The 23,560-nt window shown below is 39.5% G+C and overlaps 1 protein-coding gene across 1 annotated transcript in view; it reads left to right on the top strand.

Moving 5' to 3' along the window:
* LOC149185286 (pentatricopeptide repeat-containing protein At2g13600-like) overlaps positions 1 to 22,308 on the top strand; it is a 146,021-nt gene extending 123,713 nt beyond the window's left edge. The window contains exons 6-7 of the mRNA XM_089415609.1: positions 20,327 to 20,401; positions 22,213 to 22,308. Coding sequence (XP_089271735.1) covers positions 20,327 to 20,401; positions 22,213 to 22,308 — 171 coding nt within the window. The remainder of the gene's footprint in view (positions 1 to 20,326; positions 20,402 to 22,212) is intronic.
* Positions 22,309 to 23,560: the final 1,252 nt, after the last annotated feature.

The following is a 23,560-nucleotide window of genomic DNA, read 5'->3' as shown; positions in this document are numbered from 1 at the left end:
AACTCATCAAGAAGACCAAAAAGACCAGGGTAATTTGAGGTTTCTTAGACTTCTAATCTCTAAGTTACTACAAAGACCAAGCGAAAATCAAACCAGGCACGCAAAACTTCTAGAAAATCACCTAAAACCAAAATGCCAATGGAATTCACTCACAAGGAACTTTTGACAATACACATGAAGATCTGGGCAGAGGCTAAAAAACATAAAAAAATCATAAGCTTAACTGGATGAAAAGATTTTAGGTTTTTCAAAAATTTGACAGGGTCCGCAAGCTTCCGGTATAACCAGATGCGGTACCGCTCTGTGTAGTAAAGCAACAGTGCGGGGATGTCTGCACTGTGTTACAAACAGAACGTGCGGTCCTCTTTCAAAAACGTGAAAAAACAAAAAACAATTTAGAACCTAAAAACTACCCAATCCCACACACATCAGGCAAAAATCACAAACAAGAAAAAAGCTTCTCAAGTCAAAGTAAAAGGAAAAGAAAAAAACCAAAATTTAAGTCCCCAGTATGGTCGCCATTTTGTCGGCCGGATAAATTGTTCTTGCGGAGAAGACCGATCTCCCTAGTATCAATTAATATCTAGTGACAAGCAGAACAAGCAAATCTACCTTTCTCTAAATAGTGCGATTTATAAATAAAAACCAAGAGGTGTTTTAGACCCTACCTTAAGTCCAACGCTAGTTTTTGGCATCCATGGTTCGACCATCCGAATGAGTTTCCTTTTAAGAACCTGCAAACACAAACAAGCACACATCAAATAACACCTGCATAGCTGATCAGGTGCTCATGTCCTAAGTGTCGTAAAATGCTCAAAATTTAAAGTTCTTAGAACTGGTTCAAAGTTAAATGACTAGAAAGTACTTGTCTTCCTGATTCCGGCGCCGTAAACGGTTCGAAAAACGGTCACCGTATGAGGAAGTTATGGCAAAAAGAAGAATTTGTCCATAACATTAGAAATTGTAATTTTTCAAAAAAAATTTAAAAAGGAATATTCCGCTTGGCACGAAATCCGAGGCAACCATCAAACATTAAATGTAACTGCAGTTAATTTGGCGGAATTTTGGCAGGAGCGCCAAATTTGGCGGACCCGCCATAATTGGCGGAGCTATCTGGAGTTAACTAAAGTTAGCTGGAGTTTTTCTAGGGAAAAACTGGAGAAACTTTAAATGGCCATAACTTTGGCTAGGAAAGTCGGTTTTGGACGAATTTTTTTTTGATTTTGGGTATTTTCGACCTTCTAAAGCCATTTGTGCAGGTCTTACATCCATCTAAGGTCATTTGCAGAGGTTTTTGAGCCGTGAAAGTTCTAGGAGCCACTAGGGCCCAGTTTTTTGAAGACTGTATAGGGTTGCAGGTGTCCATTGGAGGTGATCCAATAGTCAATCCTGAAGGATTCAAGTGTTATGAATCCATTTTTACCATCTATTTCTCCTGTAGATGCTTCTATTCAGCTGTATTTTAAATTTTATCATTTAATAAAAACAAGGACAAGTCCGGTTGGGAGCTTTGGACCCAACAGACGTAGCCCTGGAGGGGGTGAACTGCTTTATCAACTTCTTTTGCATTTGGGGTTGATTTATTTTGCAGATCAAATTCATTTTAATGTGTTAAACAGTAAAAGGAAATAACTCTGCTATGCTTAAATGGGTCATGAACAGCTGAAAATTTCATGTGTTTTCTTTCTGCAAGACATGGAAATATTTTAAACATGTTTAATTCTGAATTGAATACCTTGCAAAAAAATTTCAAGTAGTTTCAAATTCAGATCAAGTTGATATCAGAGCTCAGGGTTTTTGTGCAAAGATCTTCTAATTTTCTTGCAAAGTATTGATGCTTACCAGGTTGAAACTTAAAAGAGGGGAAGGACAGTTGACTAGAGAACAAGAGAATCCTCAGTCAAGGAAGGCCAGAGAGCCATCACCTCCACCTTCAATTTCACCCTCAAGAGTCTCAGCAGAAGCTTCAAGAATTTCTGCACATGAAGGAGAAATTCCTACAGAGACAGATCCAAGAGAAGAAGAAAGAGTCTTCAGAAAGGCTTTCTTGGACCTCACTGAAATGGTGAGGATATTGTACCAAGAAAGAAATGAGAAATTGGCTGGAGAAGGGTACAAACATCCACATGAAGGAGAGGGCTCTTCAGGAGGTAAGAAGGATGATGATCATTCCAAGAAAGGACATGGAGGAAATGGTGATCCACCACCCCCATCTTCACCTTCTTCCTCTTCATCCTCGTCTTCTTCTGTTCATAAGCATAGATCCTCTGGAAAAAGTCCTTTTTTGAAGCTTGATGTAAAATTCGATTTACCTATGTTTAATGGTGAAGTGAATGCAGAAAAGCTTGACAACTGGATTAGGCAGTTGGAAGTTTACTTGAGGATCCAAAATATGCATGATGATGCCACAAAGATTCAGTTGGCTTCTTTGAGAATGGATGGAGCAGCATTGGTCTCGTGGGAGGCCAAGACTAAAGAGGAGATCAAGAAATTTGGTAAGGTTACCTTAACATGGCCTGAATTTCTGTCAGCCATTAAAAAAAAGTTTTATCCTCTTGCTCACATGCAGAAGGCCATTATGAATTGGAAAAATTTCAGACAACTTAAGGGTCAGAGTGTCCAAGACTACACCCAAGAATTCAGGAGAAGAGCTCCCTTGTTAGGGGTAGATTTACAGACCCAAGAAACCTTGCTGAAATACATCGGTGGCTTGCATAGCTACCTTAGACACACCATCTTGATGTTTAACCCTACTAGCCTGGATGAGGTTTGTGTCCAAGCTACCCATTTAGAGGCAAGGGGAAAAAACACATTTTAAGAGGGTAGAAACAAGCCCCCCAAGGGGAAAAACAAAGAGAAAAGCTCCAAGGGAAAGGGAAAAAAAAATGCATCTATCAAACAGCAGAGTGAGAAAGTGATCTGTAAGCACTGTTCTAAACCAGGCCATGAGGAGAAAAACTGTTGGAAATTATATCTTGAAAAAAGACCTCAATTTAACAAATCCAAAGGGAAACAGAAAACTGCTGCTACTACATCTACACCACAAGATTTAGGGGAAGATTCAGGTGATGAAACCAAAATTGCAGCCATGGGTTTGAAAAACTTGAAGGGAAAAGAAATTGAAACTCAAGCCAGCACTAGTACCTCAAACTGCCATGTACAAGCTCCTAATGAGGAAGAAAGAATTGAACTGTTTCATGTGAGGGTGATTTCAAAACATACTAAAATTGACACACTTTTTGATAGTGGGTCACAAGCAAACCTTATATCAGAGGATTTGGTCAAGCAGCTTAAACTTGAGACCGTTCCACATCTGAAGCCATATCAACTTGGATGGATTTGCAAGGATGCAAATTTACAAGTTTCAAGAAAGTGCACATTGTGCTTTGCAATTACTGCACATTTTATTGACACAGTTGAACTTGATGTGGTACCTTTTGATATAGCAGGAATTGTTTTGGGAAGTCCTTACTTGTTTGACAGGAAAGCTATCTTTCATCGCCATGAAAACAAATATCATCTGTTCAAAGATGGCAAGGAGTTCATTGTTAAAGCTCATCGCAAGAAGACAAATATAGCAATGGTGAATGCAGGACAGGTAAAAAGGTTGTTCAATTCAAGTAAGAATTGTGTTCTTCTTATGATTAAGCCCAAGGTTGATGTGAATCATGAGTCATTTGACAATTGTGATCCAAAACTTAAATCAGATCTGTATGATGTAGTTGATGCATATCATGAGATGTTTCAGGAGCCTACAGGTTTGCCTCCTAAGAGGGATATTCAGCATGAAATCCATTTGCATCCAGATTGTCCTCTTCCAAACATAGGCATGTACCGCATGTCTATTATGGAGAATGCTGAAATAAAGAAGCAAATCAAGGGCTTGTTGGACAAGGGTTTCATAAGGCCAAGTACTTCGCCATGTGGGTCACCGATTGTATTGATTCCAAAGAAAGATGGCACTTGGCGTATGTGTGTTGATTTCAGGGCCTTGAACAAGATAATGGTAAAGAATCGTTACCCACTCCCAAGGATAGATGATTTGCTAGACCAGCTGAAAGATGCTCGATATTTCACTAAACTAGACTTGCGCAGTGGATATCATCAAGTAAGAATTGAAGAAAGTGACATTTGGAAGACAACCTTTAAAACCAAACAAGGACTCTTTGAGTGGCTTGTGATGTCGTTTGGTTTGTGCAATGCACCTGCAACTTTCATGCGGGTAATGGATGATGTCTTGCGTCCTTTTCTTGATGATTTCGTTATTGTCTACTTAGATGACATCTTAATTTTTAGCAAGTCTAGAGAAGATCATGTCATGCATGTTAGAAAAGTACTTGATGTTTTGAAGAAGAATCAGTTATTTCTTAAAATGTCAAAGTGTGAATTTGGAAAGACTTCTTTGGTTTATTTGGGACACATAGTAGGAGGAGGTGCTTTGAGAATTGATCCTGCTAAGATTGAGGCTATTGTGAAGTGGCCTACTCCCAAATCCATAACAAAGGTAAGAATTTTTTTGGGTGCAGCTCAATATTGGAGGAAGTTTATCTCTAACTTCTCTTCTATAGCAGCTCCTATGCATGCAGTGACAAGTGTGAAGCATGCTTTCCAATGGGGAGGCAAGCAGCAAAAAGCTTTCGAATCTTTGAAAGAGAAGATTAGTTCAGCTCCAGTCCTTGCATTACCGGATTTGAGACAGCCATTTGAGATACAAACTGATGCTAGTGATTATGCTATGGGTGCAGTTCTTCTACAGCATGGTAAGCCTATTGCTTTTCATTCTAAAACTTTTAATGGTGCTGCTGTAAATTATCCTACATATGATAAGGAGTTGTATGCGTTGGTACAAAGCGTCAAAAAGTGGAAACACTACTTGATGGGCAAAGAAACTATTATACATACCGACCATCAGCCCTTACAGTACTTGCAATCACAAGGCAAGTTACAACAGTCATGACACTTCAGATGGATGGGCTTCTTGCAACAGTTCCATTTGGTAATAAGGTATAAGAAAGGTACTTTGAATAAGGTTGTTGATATGATTTCAAGGCCTATTATTGGTGCTGTTACTTTACTTAAGAATGATTCCATTGTACATGATAGTTACATAGAACAATATGCATCTGATGATGACTTTAAAGATGTGTATGCTAACTTGAGTAAAGGAAATCATGTAGAGGAAAATGACTATCACATGCATAACAATTTGCTGTTTCATTTGGGCAAGTTGTGTATACCACAGGGGGAGAGGATAAATGTCATAAGAGAAGCTCATTCTTCTCTTATTGCTGGCCATTTTAGTGTGAGCAAAACAGTTGCACATCTACAGAGGTATTGCTATTGGCCTCGCATGGTAGATTCTGTTTCAAGGTTCATAAGAGGTTGTTCATTATGTGCTACAAGCAAGCCTAGCAACAAGAAGCTTGGTTTGTATACTCCTTTGCCGGTACCTTCTAGACCATGGGAGAGCATCTCTATGGATTTTGTAGGAGGTTTTCCAAAATCTCGAAAGCAGCATGATCATTTATATGTAGTAGTTGATCGTTTTAGCAAAATGTGTATAATTATGCCCTGTAAGAAAACTATAACTGCTGAACAAACTGCTGAATTATTTTTTCATCATGTATGGATTCACTTTGGTTTGCCTACTTCCATTATTAGTGACAGGGATTCCAGATTTGTGAGGAATTTTTGCTCCAACCTATGGGAGATGATGGACACAAAGTTGAAGAAAAGTACTGCTTTCCATCCGCAAACAGATGGACAAACAGAAGTTGTGAAAAGAACCATTGTGCACCTCTTGAGAGGTTATTGCAGCAAGCATCCCAAGCTTTGGGATGAACATTTGCACTACATACAACATGCTTACAATCGTGCCAAGCACTCTTCCACAAACACCTCACCGTTTGAAGCTTGTTTTGGTTACTTGCCAAAATCACCTCTTGATTTCATTCTTGAGAAAGATGTTGCCATTGAGGGACATAGTGACATTGACAACGCTCATTCATTCATTGAAAGAATTCAGCAAATACATTAGCAAATTCAAGAACAGCTTGAGAAGAGTCAAGGCAAGTACAAGGAAAGACACGACAAGCATAGAGTCGATCACAAGTTTCAAGAAGGAGATGAGGTATGGTTGTACATTAGTAAGGAAAGGATGCAAGGAGAAGGTAAAAAGCTGAAGCCTATTCGTTATGGTCCATTCAAAATCCTCAAGAATGTTGGAAATAATGCTTTTCAATTAGATTTGCCTTCCTACATGCAAATGTATTCTGTTGTCAATGTGGAGAACTTAAGTTTGTATGAACCTCCTTTGATTGCTGATCATGAAAGTGTTGTTCAGCTGCCATCTATAGAAGATTTCTCACTAGAATTCTTAGATGAGCTGAAAGAAGATACAATCCTTGACAGAAGGACACGCACTTCAAGAAGGGGCAGTGTAGATTATGTTCGGGTTGGTTTCAAAGGCAGCAAACCGAACAAGGAAAAGTGGATGGAGGTGGACAGAGTGAGGGAGCTGTACCCTCACCTCTTTAACAGGTAGTTGAAGGCTTTTGGGGTCCAAAAGCTTCCCAATGGGGAGGCGTGATCAGGTGCTCATGTCCTAAGTGTCTTAAAATGCTCAAAATTTAAAGTGCTTAGAACTGGTTCAAAGTTGAATGACTGCAAAATTCTCGTCTTCCCGATTCTGGCGTCGCAAACGGTTCGAAAAAATGGTCGTCGTATGAGGAAGTTATGGCAAAAAGAAGAATTTGTCCATAACATTAGAAATTGTAATTTTTCAAAAAAAATTAAAAAAGGAATATTCCGCCTGGCACGAAATCCGAGGAAACCACCAAACATTAAATGTAACTGCAGTTAAGTTGGTGGAATTTTGGCAAGAGCGCCAAATTTGGCGGACCCGCCATAATTGGCGGAGCTATCTGGAGTTAACTAAAGTTAGCTAGAGTTTTTCTAGGGAAAAACTGGAGAAACTTTAAATGGCCATAACTTTGGCTAGGAAAGTCAGTTTTCGACGAATTTTTTTTTTTATTTTGGGTATTTTTGACCTTTTGAAGCCATTGGTGTAGGTCTTACAGCCATCTGAGGTCATTTACAGAGGTTTGGAGCCATGAAAGTTCTAGGAGCCACTAGGGCCCAGTTTTGTGAAGACTGTATGGGGTTGCAGGTATCCATTGGAGGTGATCCAATAGTCAATCCTGAAGGATTCAAGTGTTATGAATCCTTTTTTACCATTTATTTCTCCTGTAGATGCTTCTGTTCAGATGTATTTTCAATTTGAGCATTTAATAAAAACAAGGACAAGCCCGGTTGGGAGCTTTAGACCCAGCAGACGTAGCCCTAGAGGGGGTGAACTGCTTTATCAACTTCTTTTGCATTTGGGGTTGATTTATTTTGCAGATCAAATTCATTTTAATGTGTTAAATAGTAAAAGGAAATAACTCTGCTATGCTTAAATGGGTCATGAACAGCTGAAAATTTCATGTGTTTTCTTTCTGCAATACATGGAAATCTTTTAAACATGTTTAATTCTGAATTGAATACCTTGCAAACAAATTTCAAGTAGTTTCAAATTCAGATCAATAGCTAATATAATAAATCATATTCATCATGGTGATCAAGGAATCCATGAAATAAACCATAAGAGACAGCTTATTGAGAAAAATAAAATTGATTGTATTAACTTTGAACAAAGAAAAACTTTACAACCTTGGTGCCTTGATGTTGTACAAGCTCCTCCCAAGGTCCAAGCAAGAATCTCCTCTACTTTGACAAGCCTCACACTCTTCCCAATGAGGTCAAAAGGTATGTAATCTCTCCTCTCAAGCTCAATTAGGAAGTCTAAATTCCAACAACATTTACCCTAAAAAATATTCAGCTTTCAACCTCCTTAGTAATCAGCCCAATGCCTCATTTTATAGTGCAAAGGAAGGAAGTTACAGGTCCACCTATGAAGGGGTAGAGTCCTCCTTCAAAGGGATAAGCTCCTCACATCAAGGGGTTAGCTCCTTTAGGTATGGGATGCATGCACCTTAAAGGAGCGAACTTGCCACCTCAAGATTCCATCTAGAAGCTTCCAGAAATAACCCAAAGTGAGTTTTTGAGAATGTACTTGCGCCTTTTTGCTTTCACAGGGGTCCGCACCCATTACACAGAAATAGAGCAGGCAAGTCCGCAGGGGACATGACCAGTGGGTGCGGGACCGTAGGTAATGGTAAAAGAAAGTGCGGAACCAGAGTTTTAGAGATTTTTAAGGGCTTTTTCTTATTTTTCAAGGCTTGACATGAAGAGCTGAGGTTTAAGACTTGCATAGGAGGAAAGTATGAGTGGTGATAGACTCACACTGATTGCAGAATGTCATGGTGACAATATTTTGTGCAACAGACATGGAGAGAAGACATTGGTGACGAGGTGCATGAAATTAATTTCAACGATCAAGGCAATTACTTCTAAGTCATGGTGATGTGTGTTATGTATCACAATAGATAATTTACTTGGATCATTTCTAGAAGTCATCGGCTGTTACAACTGTAACAGTTGAGACGACTGTTATGTATTATTGGTTTCCACAAAAGATAAAAACAAAGAACTAAAAAAAATCATGTAAAAACATTATTGTAAGATATGCCTCAAGTAAAAAATGTTGTTTCAAAGTTTGTAACAGCAACCACATAATGGTTTTCAACTGTTACAGAAATTTTTTGTCTACGCTCAAAAGAGGTTTTCACAGCCAAATAATTTTCATTATTTATTTTCTTATATATATATATATATATATATATATATATATATATATATATATATATATATATATATATATATATATATATATATATATATATATTAGCAAGTCTAACAGCTGCAGACAGAGGTTGTTTTTCAGTTGTTACACTTATTGAAAAATTAGAATTTTGGTAGCACAGGGGGGTTTTCCCCTACTCTTGTAATATAAAGGTCTGAATTCGTGACAATGTTAACAAATGAATCCCTTGAAGCAGGTTTATTATGAAGCAGGTTTATTATATAACCGAAGACGGTGCCCATTTGCAATAAATGGTGTCCTCGCACTGTCAATGGTAACCAAATTTACAGTCTCATTGTCAAAGACTGCATCTATCTCATAAGGACCTAGTCATCTGGTGCAGAGCTTACCCTTGAAGTCCTTGAATCTTGAATCATATAAGAGAGCCCAATCTCCTTTATGAAATTTCTTCTTTTTGATAAACCTGTCATGCCACTTAGCTCTCTGTTGTTAGATAATCTTTGTTTGCTGGATAGCAATCAGCCGTTTCTCTACCAATTCATTGAGTTGGTTAAACCTTTGCTTTTGTGTTGTAGCCAGATCCATGTTTACCTGCAATGTTGTTCTCAATGTCTTGATTTCGAACTCAATAGGGAATAAGGGATTTTTACCATACACAAATTCGTATGGTGAGAATCTCATAGTATTCCTCTATGTAGTTCTATATGTCCACAACGCTTCTGGAAGTTTATCAACCCAATTCCTTTGGTGACTAGCCACAATTGTGGTAAGAATCCCCTCAATGACCTTGTTGGTGCTTTCCACTTGGCCATTTGCTTATGGGTGATAAGGTGTCATGATTCTATGATGGATTTTATATTTTTCAACCAGCTTTTGGATCATATGATATGTAAATTGGGGCCCTCCATCTGTCACTATCTCCCTGGGTATCCCAAAAGAGATGAATATGTCTTCAAATAACTCTGAAACAACCTGCTCCATGGATTTGGTTAGTGCTTCTGCCTCAACCCATTTTGTGACATAGTTGGTGCAGACCGAGATGTAGGATCTCTGTCTAGATGAAGGATTAATTGATCCCACAAAATCCAAGGCCCATTTCTCAAATGGTCCTAAGACTATTTGAGGCTATAGCGACATCTCATCTACTTGCAGTGGTTGGCCCATCCTTTGGAAACTATCACATCCTTTCACGAAATTCTTGGCATACTGAAATATTGTTGGCCAATAATATCTCATTGAAAGGACTTTGTATCCTGTTCACTTGTCTGTGAAGTGCCCTCCACAAGGTTCCTTGTGACAAGCTTTAAGGATGTCAAATATCTCATCTTCCCTAACACAACGTCTGATCTAAAAATCTGGTCTAGTGTGATAGAGATTCCCATCTATGCAGGTATAAGTAGCACTTTGCTATATGATTTTTCTCTTTTCCTTGGAGGACAAGTATTGTGGAAACTTCCATGTAGCAAGATAATTGGCTATATTTTCATACCATGGTGAGTAAGTAGAAATAGCAAAGAGATACTCATTAGGGAAAGAAGTAGGAATGGGTTAAAAAATTATATATTACAGAGTAATGGCACACAAAATATTGCATAAATATAAACACAAAACATGCATAAAACAAGAGAGACATAGATATATGTGGTTCACCCAATTTGGGCTACGTCCACAGAGAAACAGTCAGTCCTTCCTTTTTCTATTATCCAACAAAATGAAGAGATACAACCTACAACAGATCCACTGTAATTCCTCTTCACTCTCAATCTCCTCTCTCTTCCTCGCTCATAATACAGATCTACATAGACACAATACAATTCCCTCATATATAGCGAGGGTTTGCCTTCTAGGGGGAAAAACCCTAAATTAAAGATAACTTCTAATGTCATATCTCCGCCTTATGAGCGACCCATATTGACTACGAAATTACAACATTTTACAAGGCAAGTTTACATCTATTTACAGCTTCAGGGGTGCTACCCCCGATCCCCTACCGGGGGGGCTCCAAAAAATCACAGCCACCCCCTTAGACCCCCCTTGCATCATACATTTTATGGGTGGCGTTGCCGCCAAATTACGAACTAGGGTCCAATGTGGAAATACCTCTAAATAAAGAAGATAATCAGGCTCCACACCCAACAAAATGCAATTGTCATCAATAGTTAACCTAGAAACAAAATCATCTACTACATTATATTTTCCAGGTTTATCTACAATTGTGATATCTAATTGGTTTGCAGCCATGTTTCAAATAAATGTGGAGAGTGCACAAGTTAGGATGCATCCAATTCATATCCGTGTAGTTCCATGCAAATGCCTTTTTGTATTTTTGTAACAGTTGTAACAACAATTTGTTTTGCTCAGCAGTTAGGTGGGGATAAATGTTCAAATATTTTCCTAGTTTTATTTTGACTGGAATGCTGTCAGCATGCAGAGTGGTTCTCATTTTTTCAAAGTTTATATCTTCTACCTCCTCTTTCTCCATTGAATTTTCAATAGAAGCGACAAAAAGCGAGTTACTAATAAAACCATTAATGATATCATCTTTTGTCTCATCCTTGAAATACTGGGCTTTTCCCAAAGTGAGGAGCGGTAGGGAAAGATCTGATTCAGGTTCAAATTCATCCCACCAGGGATTGTTCAAATCCATATTTGGTTTTGGGGGGTAAAGGTTAAGGTTCTTTGTAGCCTGGCCATCTAAAATCATCATAGATATGGATTTGCATCCTATAAATGCATCTGCAATGGCCAACTAGGGTCTCCCTAGAATCAAAGGATGTCCCCCTAGGTTGGATTTGGTTTGTAAGATAAGAAAGTTAGATGGATACCTCTAGGAAGATATTGTGAATACTATGTCTTCTAATACCCCCTCAGGTCTAACATAGGACCTATCTGCTAATTGAAGTACATTAGGCATATGTCTAAGTCCATGTAGCCCCCAGGTTGTAAAGAGGTCATTTTTCATTACATTAATGGCCGCCCCAAGATCAATCAATGCATTACTTATGGGATGGCCATCAATATAGACAGTAACCGTAGGGTTTCTTGGATCATTATACTTGGTTAAAAGAGGTTGAGCAGTCATTAATTCAAACAATTTCCCCATCACGTGTATGGTAGTAGAGTCCTTAAGCTTCCTTCCAGGTTACTTAATGCACATATCTAGTACTTTTTTGGCAGAAATAGGTACTTCTTTAAGAGCTTGTGGCAGAGGAATTCATACATGCAGGTTTTGCAACTCCCTAAGGAAATCAAATTTGGGTTGTGAGGTCATTTCAATATCAGTTAATCTATGAGGATACGTGTTACACAGTATTTTGTCACGGACCCCGTATCCCCTGATCCCAGGTAAAGTCGGTCCCTGAATGGCATATGCTCTGTGTCATACATAAAAATATGTGCCCACATCTTCCAAATCACTCAAGAAGATTAACCATGCTCATTAATCCTAAAGTTGACCCTTTTTACCCATGTTTCAAGATTGTCGCAAGACATCAGTGTTTTACCTGCGACGATAGCCCAGAGTAAATAAGAATACATATGTTCTTAGCGACAGTTAAATTTTAGGGATCATCAAAAGTCATCAGTACCCTACTTGCGATGATAGAACTGAATACACTATTTTCTCGCGATGTCGTCTTTGAGTCTTAGTGTTTGACTCATGACAAATATATGGCGAATTAGTTCAAACAGAATGCTTCTGGGTGGTTCTGGAACTGGTTGTTGGGTAAAGGAAGTTTTCCTTTCCTCAGTTGGGATGGTGGTTCCGCCTTCTAAGTAACCTCCCATGAAGATAAGCTTCCTCTCCCTCATTTATGGAGGCTCCTCCTCTTATAAAATCATCCTCCATTGCTATGATTGGCTAGTTTTTTGGTAGTGAGCAAATTAGCTAGTTCTTGGTGATATTTTGTAATGTGAATAACTGATAGTCTAGCAATGGGTTTTGGATTGTTAGTGTGATTGCCTTAGCCTTATACTAGTGCTTTTGAGTGAGAGAGAGAGTCCTCAGTCTTTCTGGGAGACCTTTGAGAGTGAATTCTCACGGAGACATACTGGTTGGACCCTTCAAGGAAGCTTGTGACATCAAGGCATGGTTGTAAGCTTTACTTTTTCTCATATTAATACAATCAATGGTTACTTCCAATATCTTGTATGAAATATATTTGATAGCTTATCGTTCCTTGAATCTATAAGTGAATAGTTCATTGTTGTGCTTTATTATGTGTTTCGTTGTTCTCTTATGTTGTTTCAGGTGAACCACTCATCAAGGAGAAGAAAACAATATCTGGAGCAGCGTAACGAAGACTGCATCGAACACCGGCATAAGATACACTCTTTCAACAATGACTATTTAAGGAATTAGTTGTTGCATTTGTTTTGCTGTGACTAGACCCACTCTAGGGCTAGAGGGGTAGCCTCTGTCCATAGAGGGAACTTTACCTACATCACAAGTTGGTGACTCTGTTGGGGATGCTTTGTGTGTTGTCTCTTGTTTTGCTCTTGATTTGTTTTTTATTGAATTACATAGCGTCTCCTTGTTTGGGACTAACCCATCAGTGTCTTGCATCACTTGAGTAGCTCTGGTATTCCACTTCGCTGTCTGAGTGATAAGCCTGGTGTCTTTTAGTGGTTTTTGCCTTGTTTTCCTTATCTGTTGAGATCGTCGCTGTTTAGCTCTTAACAACTATGACGAATCACCCCTGTCCTCTTTGACCAAGTTGTATGTCGCAGATATCCCGTCATACAACTGCAATGATTCTTGAAATCGGAACGTCGTCGAAGGCAGGTGTACTCTTGCGACGACATCACTGAGTTGCTAACTTTGTTCCTGCGATGATTTGGCTTTCGTCTCATGTTGCTAGTCTAACCCCTACCACGATTCCTGTAGGGTTTCTTTTCAGAGCCCTGCCTCTTGAATAGGCCGGTGTATCTTGTCCTCTGCTGCCTCTCACATATTATCAAGCTTGTTTTGACTGTGTTTGCTAAGGCATATCCTTCTTGGTTCCGTTTGTATGAGTTTTGGTGTTTGGGCCGTCTGACTTAAGTCTTTTGGGATTTCGTCAAGAAGTCACTTTTTTTGGGTTGCTTGTCCTTCAAAGATTCTGAACTACGTCCACAACCATCTTATTGACTTATTTGCAGCTGTCCCCTTACTACTTGTCTTTTCTATCTGATTGGTCTGTGGTGATTGGTCAACAAAATAGTTTGGTGTGTTGATTTAATTTCCGTTCACCATTGAAACATAGATTACATTTGTTTTAATAAGCCAGGCTTGCATTTTCTTGTTTGTTATTAAGTCCTAAAATAAAAAACATTGCGCTCATCTAGCATACGAAAGTGAAAGCTCATTTGCATTAGTGGATTTTTCATGATTGAGAAATTAAAAATCAAAGTTCAAATCTTTCATTTTCCGTCATAGGAGTTGTGAGATAAGCAAAATTGATGCATTGTGTTTCCTAGTGATTGGATTTCTTGCATGCACAGTTGTTCTTGCATTTGCTTGCTATTGTCTTCATTTGCTTGGAAATGAACTCCTTGCCCTTATTTAGGTAGTTGTTCATCGAAAGGAATGGTTTTTTACTCATTATAGTTGCATTCTATAAATTGTTGAAATACATTCGGTAGGGCCTTGAAATCGAGACTTAATTCAAGATTAATTGTTAAAATATATTGAATGAACTTAAAAACGCATTGGAACCTAATGTTCACATATCTAGAGGTCTAGGCTAGAGACATGTTCTGGCATTATTAAACCTAGTTATTATTGTTTTCACTAAGGTTGGGTGATTCCTCCTTTTGTGATTCAATAGGTACTAGTACGGATTTGTGCTCCCCGTACCATCGAGTATATTTTGGGAGACCCCACTAGGTTATCATCCTATTATCCATAGGAATCCAAGTCTACCACCTTACGAATCGTAACACACCGAACACAACATTCGGGAAGATTGACTGCTTTACAGAAAGTCCTTGGTCATTTCTCTTTCATTTGATCGCCAAGGTGTATATGCAGTTTGCGATTTGTCTGGTAAACCTCTTGTCTAGTACTCCAGAGCAGTCACTTTCATTCCTTTTTGACTCTTTAAAAGTAAAAGGATCATATGAGCACTTTTCCTTTCGGGCTCATTAAACCTTGAAAGAGATAGAGTCACCTTTCATCCCTTTCTCAACTCTTAAAATATAAAAAGACATAGTTTTGTTTCATTGTTGTAAAATTAACTGCCCATGAAATATTCCTGTTTAAGCTTAGTCTTCCTTTTAAGGTGAAGTCCTATGGCAACATTTTCAGAGTCTACCAGTCAAGGTCTCCCCCCAGATGGGAATCCTAGTCCTTTTCCTTCGTTTGGAAATGTTGGTGCTCCTTACATGGCAATGTTGTCCCTGCCCAGATTAACCATTGGTCTACCTGTTTTGTTGTTTTCAACCTCGGTGGTCCCGAGCATTCCGACTCCCGTTCCACCATCTCCTTCATTTGAATCACATCACGATGATTCCCGGGTTGACCCTTCGCCTTCTTCCGCTATTTCTTCACCCTCCTCTTCTACTTCGCCTGGTGAAAGCTCTAAATCCAGTAACTAGGATGCTAAGAAGAAAAATCGGAAGACGAAGAAGAAGAAGTTAGATATGTGAGAGGCCAACCTTGCGACTATTGCTCTGAGTCCACCTCAAGTCGAAAAACCTTCTGGTCCCCCACAGAAGGTAAAGTTCCTTGCAAGTTGTGCAAGGGTGACCATTTCCTCTGAGATTGCCCTGGCATTCCCAGAGTCTTGGAGGTGTGATGTCAGCTTTCGGACCAACCATCATCATCGACCTCTGGAGATCATGTCGATGCTACGCTCTTGGCCAGCGATGGTAAGAAGAAAGGGAAGATTAAATTTCCCTGTAGGTTATGTGAGGGCGAACATCTCCTTCACCTTTGTCCTCTCATGGATAAAGCTTTCAAAATTTTGGAAAACCTGGCAGTTCCTCAACCCCAACTTCCTATTGGTTATCAGAGGCTTTCTTCTGATCCTCCCCAGCATGGTGCAAAGATTGACTTGGATTCATCTCTTTCCCATCCTCCTCTTCTGGAGTCTGACTGTGTTGTGTCTATTTCCGACCAACCATTGGTCGAAGAGAGTGTTGGCCTGGTCTCGCCACCAGTTGTCCATTCTATTTCGGAAGAGCGTAATGATTACACTGCTCATGCTCTTCTCATCTCATCCAATTCTCCTGAATCAATGCATGACCCTCTTGTCCTAGCTGATCAAGAGAGTCCTTCTTTGGTTCCTGCAGAGCATGGGGGCAATCATACGATACCCCAACCAAGTAGTTCTATTGTTTCCTTCGATTGGAGTCACTTGACTACTTTCCGCCTTCCATCTTACGTGCCTTTCCAGATCACAATACGCACCTATAATATGGCAGTACATGGCACTCTCTTGGATGAAGGTGTGTCTATTAGCCTCTTGCCTTCCACTACTTGGTAAGCCTTGGGCTCCCCACAGCTTGTGCCTATCACGCATAATTTGTTGGCTTTCGACGGAGGAACCAATCAACCCTTAGGGATCCTTACAAAGTTCCCTATTACTTTGGGAGGTAAAACCATCTATATAGACGTGATGGTCATCCAAGGTGCATTGGATTTCAATATCCTCCTTGGCCGTGACTATATTTATGTCATGGGAGCTATCGTTTCTTCACTTTTCTGTGTGTTTTGTTTTCCACATGACAAAAGAATTGTGACTATAGATCAATTGTCATTCGTTAGTCACCAAGTACCTCCTTCGTCACCATCATCTTCTGTCGGCTCTTGTTTTCCAGCAGTACCTTCCCCGCCACAGGTCAATTATGTGGCTACCTGTTCTGCCTCCCTAGATGATCACGTAGATGATCTAGTACATAATCTACTGGGGGCATTGGGACTCGATCTGTTGTTGGTACCTAATGACATGTATTCCTCCTTGAGCATTATTCTTCTGTCGAGTGAAGGCCTCTTGGGAGCCATGTCCTTATTTGGTCCCTGAGCAATGAATCCCGAGGATAGTTCTTTTCTTTTGTCAACCTCGTTAAAAAATGAAATAAGGAGTCCCGAGGATAGTTCTTTTCTTATGTCGACCTCCTTAAAAAATTAAACAAGGAGTCCCGAGGATAGTTTGTTCATGTGTCAACTCGTTAAAAAATGAAACAAGGGGTGATGAGCATAGTTTTTGTCTTGTGTCAAGCTCCTCAAAAAATGAAACAAGGATTGTGAGGATAGTTCGTGATCTTGTGTCAACCTCCTTTAAAAATGAAACAAGCAGTATGGAGCATAATTCCTTGTCTTGTGTCAAGCTCGTTAAAAAAATGAATCAAGGCGTCTTGAGGAAAGTTCTTGATCTTGTGTCAACCTCGTTAAAAAATGAAACAAATGTCTTGAGGGTAGTTCTTTCACTATTTCAACCTCGTTAAAACATGAAACAACTCCCTTTTCCCAATTGAGTCTTTGATTGAGATCTCGTAAAATCCCAGTCGAGTCTTTCCTGGATCTCGAAAGTGAACCTTCATTACCTCAACCTAGTTGAATGCAATGAAGCTTGGGGGGCACGTACCTCGAATGAATCATTATGCTGGGGACATGCGAAACTTATTCAAGCATAGTTTTTCGTTTCAAGCTTGTGTAAACATGAAACTGAATCCAAGCAGAGTTCTCCAAGGTTCGAGCTTGTGTAAAAACGAACCCACATCCAGTTTACATCTTGTGATTGCCATTTTTATCAGTTGATTTTTTCTAGATGAGCCTTGGTTGTTTCATTCCATCGTCGCCATCTCTTTGACTGATCATATGCTTTCACTTGGTTGTTTTTCATTTCCTAAGGGACTGCAGCGATGAGTGGTTTTATTAGCCAACCTCTTGACCATTACATGTTTTGAGCAGTTCCACCATTGCCGGAACCAGTTGCTACCCTTTATACCACTCATTCCTCTAGGACGAGTCACCTTTAAGCTATTTCCTGACGTGTAAAAGCTGAAAATACTGCCGAGTATTTTTCCCTTTTTGACTCGTAAAGGAAATAAAATGGGGGGTTTGCTTTAAGCACTTTTTTGACTCTTGAAATGTGAAAAGATTGTCGATCCCTTGTCATTTCAAGCTCGTTCATGGTTGCAAAATGTCATGTATCTAGGAAGTTTTTTACTTTTTTGGATTGGAGACACTATTTATGAAAATTACTCGACTGAAATGGTCAAGCGGTTCTCTCAAATATTGTTTTCTCCCTTTTCGGGCTTGAGAGACACAAACGTACGAAAAGGGTCCATTTGGAGTTTTCTTTTCCATGTCTTTTTCAAACTCTCTAAACATGAAAAAGACTCTGAGTTTTACCTATGTCGGACTCGTTAAACCCTGACGACATTAGACTCGTCGCCATGATGAGACCCGAGCTTCTCCTCCCTAGGGCTCATTAAAATTTCACTAGGTTGGATTTGTCTGAAGGACAAACTTATATTGCAAGCATATGCTATCCCCTTCAAGCTTATGTTTCAAAAATAATTGGGGTACTCGCCAGCAATGGTGGGGGGAAAATTTGGAAATATTCCATTGATTACCTATGACAACTTGTTGCTCTTGAACATCGACACCTTTGTTGTTTCTCGTCGGGTTTGGGATATACTCACTTCGTCATTTGCCTTCCGGGGTTTGGGTTCTTCATTTTGCCTCATTCCATTCGATCCCTGTTGTCTTTGTATGACCTTTGATCCCTTGGTACCAAAATGCTACCACATTCCGAAGTCGTGTCGCCGATATGTTCAAGAGCTTAATCCTTCTGTAGTTTGCACCATTGCATCCTCCTCTGATTCTCCATTTCATCCATCATCATCTTGTTCCTCTATCTCGCATCGTTGATGTGGGAAACATTACAGCCCTCCTACGACCAATCATGTCCTGTCGACATCAACTCATTATTCAGGATGATCTAGAGACTCCTTTCCGGTACCTTGGAGCTTGCATGCCATAATGGAAAGTTCTTTGCATTCGACGACAGGTTTTCATCACTAACCTTCGATCAGATGACTTCACGAGTGTTCAACTCCAACTCATTTTTCACACTTCGTGACTTGTACTAGTTGTACCTTGAGGACCATTGACATTACTGGTGGTTTCTCTCACGCTTGTTAACGGTTCACATCATTGACGGTAATCAAGTGATTTTCTAGTATGTTTGACTTCAACACATCTATTCACATGTTAGAAATCGTATTATGATCAAGTTGGATTCAAGACCCCGGACTCAGATTACATAAGTTCGGGTTGCGTGGATTGGTTCGCGATAGCATACATGACTCTTTGATTGGATGGATGCGACCATACCTGAGTCTTTCTGATTTGCTACGACCATACCTATGTTTTCATATGGTATTATCAACTAGATGGTTGTGTCCATACCACAGACCCATTCTATTTGTCTTTTGGATGGCTACGCCCATACCTAGACTACATGTATTTCTTTCACTATCAGAGATATCAGTTGTACTTGAATATGTAGGTTCTTCGCGATGGTGTTCCAGTTCAATTATGGTTTCGTAAAGCATTTCACCCCTCCCACTCTCTCGAACTTCATGCTTTAGGGGGCATCTGTTACACAATATTTTGTCACCGACCCCATATCCCCTGATCCCAGGTAAAGTCGGTCCCTGAATGGCATTTGCTTTGTGTCATACATCAAAATATGTGTCCACATCTTCCAAATCACTCAAGAAGATTAACCATGCTCATTAATCCTGAAGTTGATCCTTTTTACCCATGTTTCAAGATCGTCGCAAGACATCAATGTTCTACATGCGACGATAGCCCAGAGTAAACAAGAACCTCGTGACATCGTCGCAAGAGTACATCTGTTCTTAGTGATGGTCAAATTTTAGGGATCATCGCAAGTCATCAGTACCCTGCTTGCAATGATAGCTCTGAATACACTGTTGTCTCACGATGTTGTCTCTGAGTCTTAGTGTTTGACTCGCGATGACCTAGAATTAGTTCAAACAGAATGCTTCTGTGTGGTTCTGGAACTAGTTGTTGGGTCAAAGAAGTTCACCTTTCCTGAGTTGGGATGGTGGTTTCACCTTCTAAGTAACCTCCCATGAAGACAAGCTTCCTCTCCCTCATTTATAGAGGCTCCTCCTCTTATAAAAGCATCCTCCATTGCTATGATCAGCTAGTTTTTTGGTAGTCAGCAAATTAGCTAGTTCTTGGTGTTGGATTGATAGTTTGTAGTGTGAATTGTTGATAGTCTAGCAATAGGTTGTGGATTGTTAGTGTGATTGCCTTAGCCTTATACTAGTGCTTTTGAGTGACAGAGAGAGCCATCAGCCTTTTGGGAGACCTTTGAGAGTGAATGCTCACGAAGACATACTGGCTGGACTCTTCAAGGAAGATTACGACATCAAGGCATGGTTGTAAGCTTTAATTTTGCTCATATTAATACAATCAATGGTTACTTCCTATATCTTGTATTAAATATATTTGATAGCTTATGGTTCCTTGACTCTGTAAGTGAATAGTTCATTGTTGTGCTCTATTATATGTTTCGTTGTTCTCTTATGTTGTTTCAGGTGAACCGCTCATCAAAGAGAAGAAAACGATATCTGGAGCAGCGTAATGAAGACTGCATCGAACACCAGCATAAGGTAGGCTCTTTCAACAATGAATATTTAAGGAATTAGTTGTTTCATTTGTTTTGTTGTGACTAGACCCACTCTAGGGCTAGAGGGGTTGCCTTTGTCCGCAGAGGGAACTTTACCTACATCACAATACGAAGGATCCTAAGTCATAACATTCGAATTGATTGCTACAGGTGTATTAGCCTTACTCAAGTTGGTTGTTACAGGAGTAACAGTTCTTCCTAGTTTGGCTGTTATAGGTGTAACAATCCTCTCTGTATCGGATGTTATAGGTGTAACAACCGCCTCAAGATCTACTATACCTTCTCTAGAAGGTTCACATTCCTCCTTGGTGATGAAAGGGGAGTGGTTTGCTTTAATTACCTTACCTAACCGTAGTTTAATTTCATTAAGTCCAACGGGAGTGATAAGGTAAGTCTGGAAAGTAGTTGGAGCCTCTATGCTCTGGGCTACTTTATTATTCGAGTTAGGGTTAGGTTGCACAAGTGGTGTAGGAACATGAGTTTGGAAAGGGGGTAATTGTAGTTGTTGCTGCATTGCTCATCCATATGGGATTGGACTTTGGGCATTGCCCCTCTAGTTCTGATTCCAAGGATATGGTTGAAATGGAGGATATTGAATAGATGGAGAGGGGGACCACTAGTTCCAGAGCAAAGGAAAATGTGCTGGAAAAGGAAAGGATTATTTCCATGGATATTTCTGAGCATTGTATGCATTATTCCATGAATTAGAAGAAGAAAAATCTTGGGACAGACTTGGAGGTCATGGATGCCATGGTTTCTTGGGAGCGATGAAATAGGAGGACTAAACTTCTTCACTCAATTCTCTAAGTACTTCTTTTAGTCTGGGAAGCTCTGGACATTTACCTGTAGAATGTTCCAGTTCACAAATATTGCACAAGCTGATGTTGTTCATTTCACACTCCCTCAAGGGATGTTTCTTTGGACAATTTGGAAAGAACACAGCTAGAGGTGTACCAGCTTCTCCTTGTGTCTTCTTGATCTGTGTTGTTGTTATCTGGGAAGATAGAGTAATGAGGATGCTGGTTTTGAAATTTTCAAATAAATTCCCAATCTCTGCTCTGGTTACTCCTCCACTTGTAGATTTTTGTATTCAGGTAGAGGCATCTTAGATTGTGCTTCTTCCCTTCGACGATCCTCTAGAGCATCTCAGACAGATCTTTATGATTTCAGTGAATGGTTCCTGAGATATGTCCCCTTTTCCTAATAGATTTAGGGTATCAAGGCAGTCATCCCTCATTCCTCTTATGAATATGGTCTTCAAGATCTTGTGATCTAAATCACTGTGTTTAGACCTCTGCAAATTGTAATGAAACCGCTCCACATAGTCCTCCAAGCTCTCATCCTCCTTCTGTGTCATCCTGAATACTTCCTCTCTTAAGTCCCTGGTTCTGCAATAGTCTTGATACTTTGATAAAAATGTCTCCTTCATGTCACTCCATGTTCGAATAGAAGCAAATCCTAACCCCGTGAACCATCTCAAGGCCGCTCCTTTTAGAGTAGTTGGAAATAATTTTAATTTCTGAGCATCTAAAACATAGTCATAACTCTTGCATAAGAAATCAAATTCAAATAAGAAGGTGTCAGGATCTTCTACATTCATTCCTTGAAAATATGGTAAAGATGATAAAGGAATATTTTTCATGGGAGCCTCACCTCTGATATCCCCAATTGGGAACTCAAAGGTGGTGATAGTAGCATATATTTTAGTGTTGTTATTTTTCTCCCCCATTGTTAACCCTTATGATCCTTTCTGTAACATACGTTCTTCAAACCGTTCTTGTGATTGTCTTGCAGGTGAAATTGGTAGTTCAAGCTGCTTCAAGACTAGTTGCTTCACTACGATGCCCGAATATGGGTATTGAAAAACCAATAAGTGCTCTCTGGTTTTAGGTTTTTGATGTTCCCCTTCATTTTCCCCTTGTGGCTCAGTCCTAAGGTTCTGGTTACTAGCTTCCCCCTATTGCTCCTGAATTGGATGCTTAGTCTTGGGGGTGTTTTTGCTAGCTTTAGAATGGTATGGTCCTTTTGTCCTTGTTATGGGAGTAACACCTTTTTGTGGCCCTATTTTCCTTGTGTCCTTTTGAGAACTTGACTGTTCTTTTTCTTCCCTTGAGATCAGTTCATGGATAAATGTTTTCCTTCCCAAATCTACACTATTCCTTTCCTTTTTACGACCCTTTTTTCCTATGACTATTTAGAGTGGGGGGTGTTTTTGGTATTTCTATAATTCCTACAATTGCACACATGGTACCTATGTGTATTAATTCACACCATAAGTGTCCCAGTCTTCGATAGTGGTGAGCCCACCCAAGTATGTTAGAGCGATGTGCAAGTTTGTACCTCTTGTCTTACCACCCAACAACTGAAGAGATGAAGACACGTTTTAAGAAAACATGAAAATGCCCCACCCTAAATTCCCTAGTGATCACAAGGGTGCACCCACCTAGGCATATTAGAGCAATGCGCAGGTTCTTACCTCTTGTCTTACTGCCCAACGACTATGAACTAGGAACACTCTATCATTAAACAAACAACTTGGATGATTGTATCGTCAACTAACATCCCTGAAAATGGTGCCAAAATGTAGTTCTGTTTTACCCAATCTTAATTGATGAAGACTACAACCATTTAATTTTCAACCCAGGGTAGGTTTGTTATTTCAATGGAGTTGTCACTAGCTGTGCCGATACACTACAGCCAAGAGTGAAAATAGAAAACAATAAAGAATGTCGCTGAATCAATTGCAAAAACTAAATCATTCATGTAGAAATTAAACGCTCTACAGAAATGAAATCACACTTCACAATTACCAGAGCAAAGGTGCGCCACACACTGTACTGATAACTACACCGGCTAGTCAACTAAATCAAATCTGTGTAACAACATAACATAATTCTGGAACTGAATCAATTGTATTCTAAAAATTATACAACAACAACAGAAAACCATACAAATAATAAAAGAGAGAAACAATAATATATAACTATTCTACCGTTGCAGTCCCTGCTAAAGAGGAGGGCCCTTCCTCCCTAGCATGGGAGTAGGAAACAAAAACAACATCACTGCAATTTATTTAATATTAAAAACAATTAAAAGTTACAAGATCAAAATAACAGTACTCTCTATGTTGTCCCCCATACCT

Source organism: Pinus tabuliformis, chromosome 3_2, assembly GCF_031772625.1.
Source record: "Pinus tabuliformis cultivar Carrire ecotype Pingquan chromosome 3_2, CPIR1, whole genome shotgun sequence".
Classification (NCBI taxonomy): Eukaryota; Viridiplantae; Streptophyta; class Pinopsida; order Pinales; family Pinaceae; genus Pinus; species Pinus tabuliformis.
The sequence above is the reverse complement of the archived record's forward strand: the minus strand, read 5'-3'. Positions and strand labels throughout refer to the sequence as shown.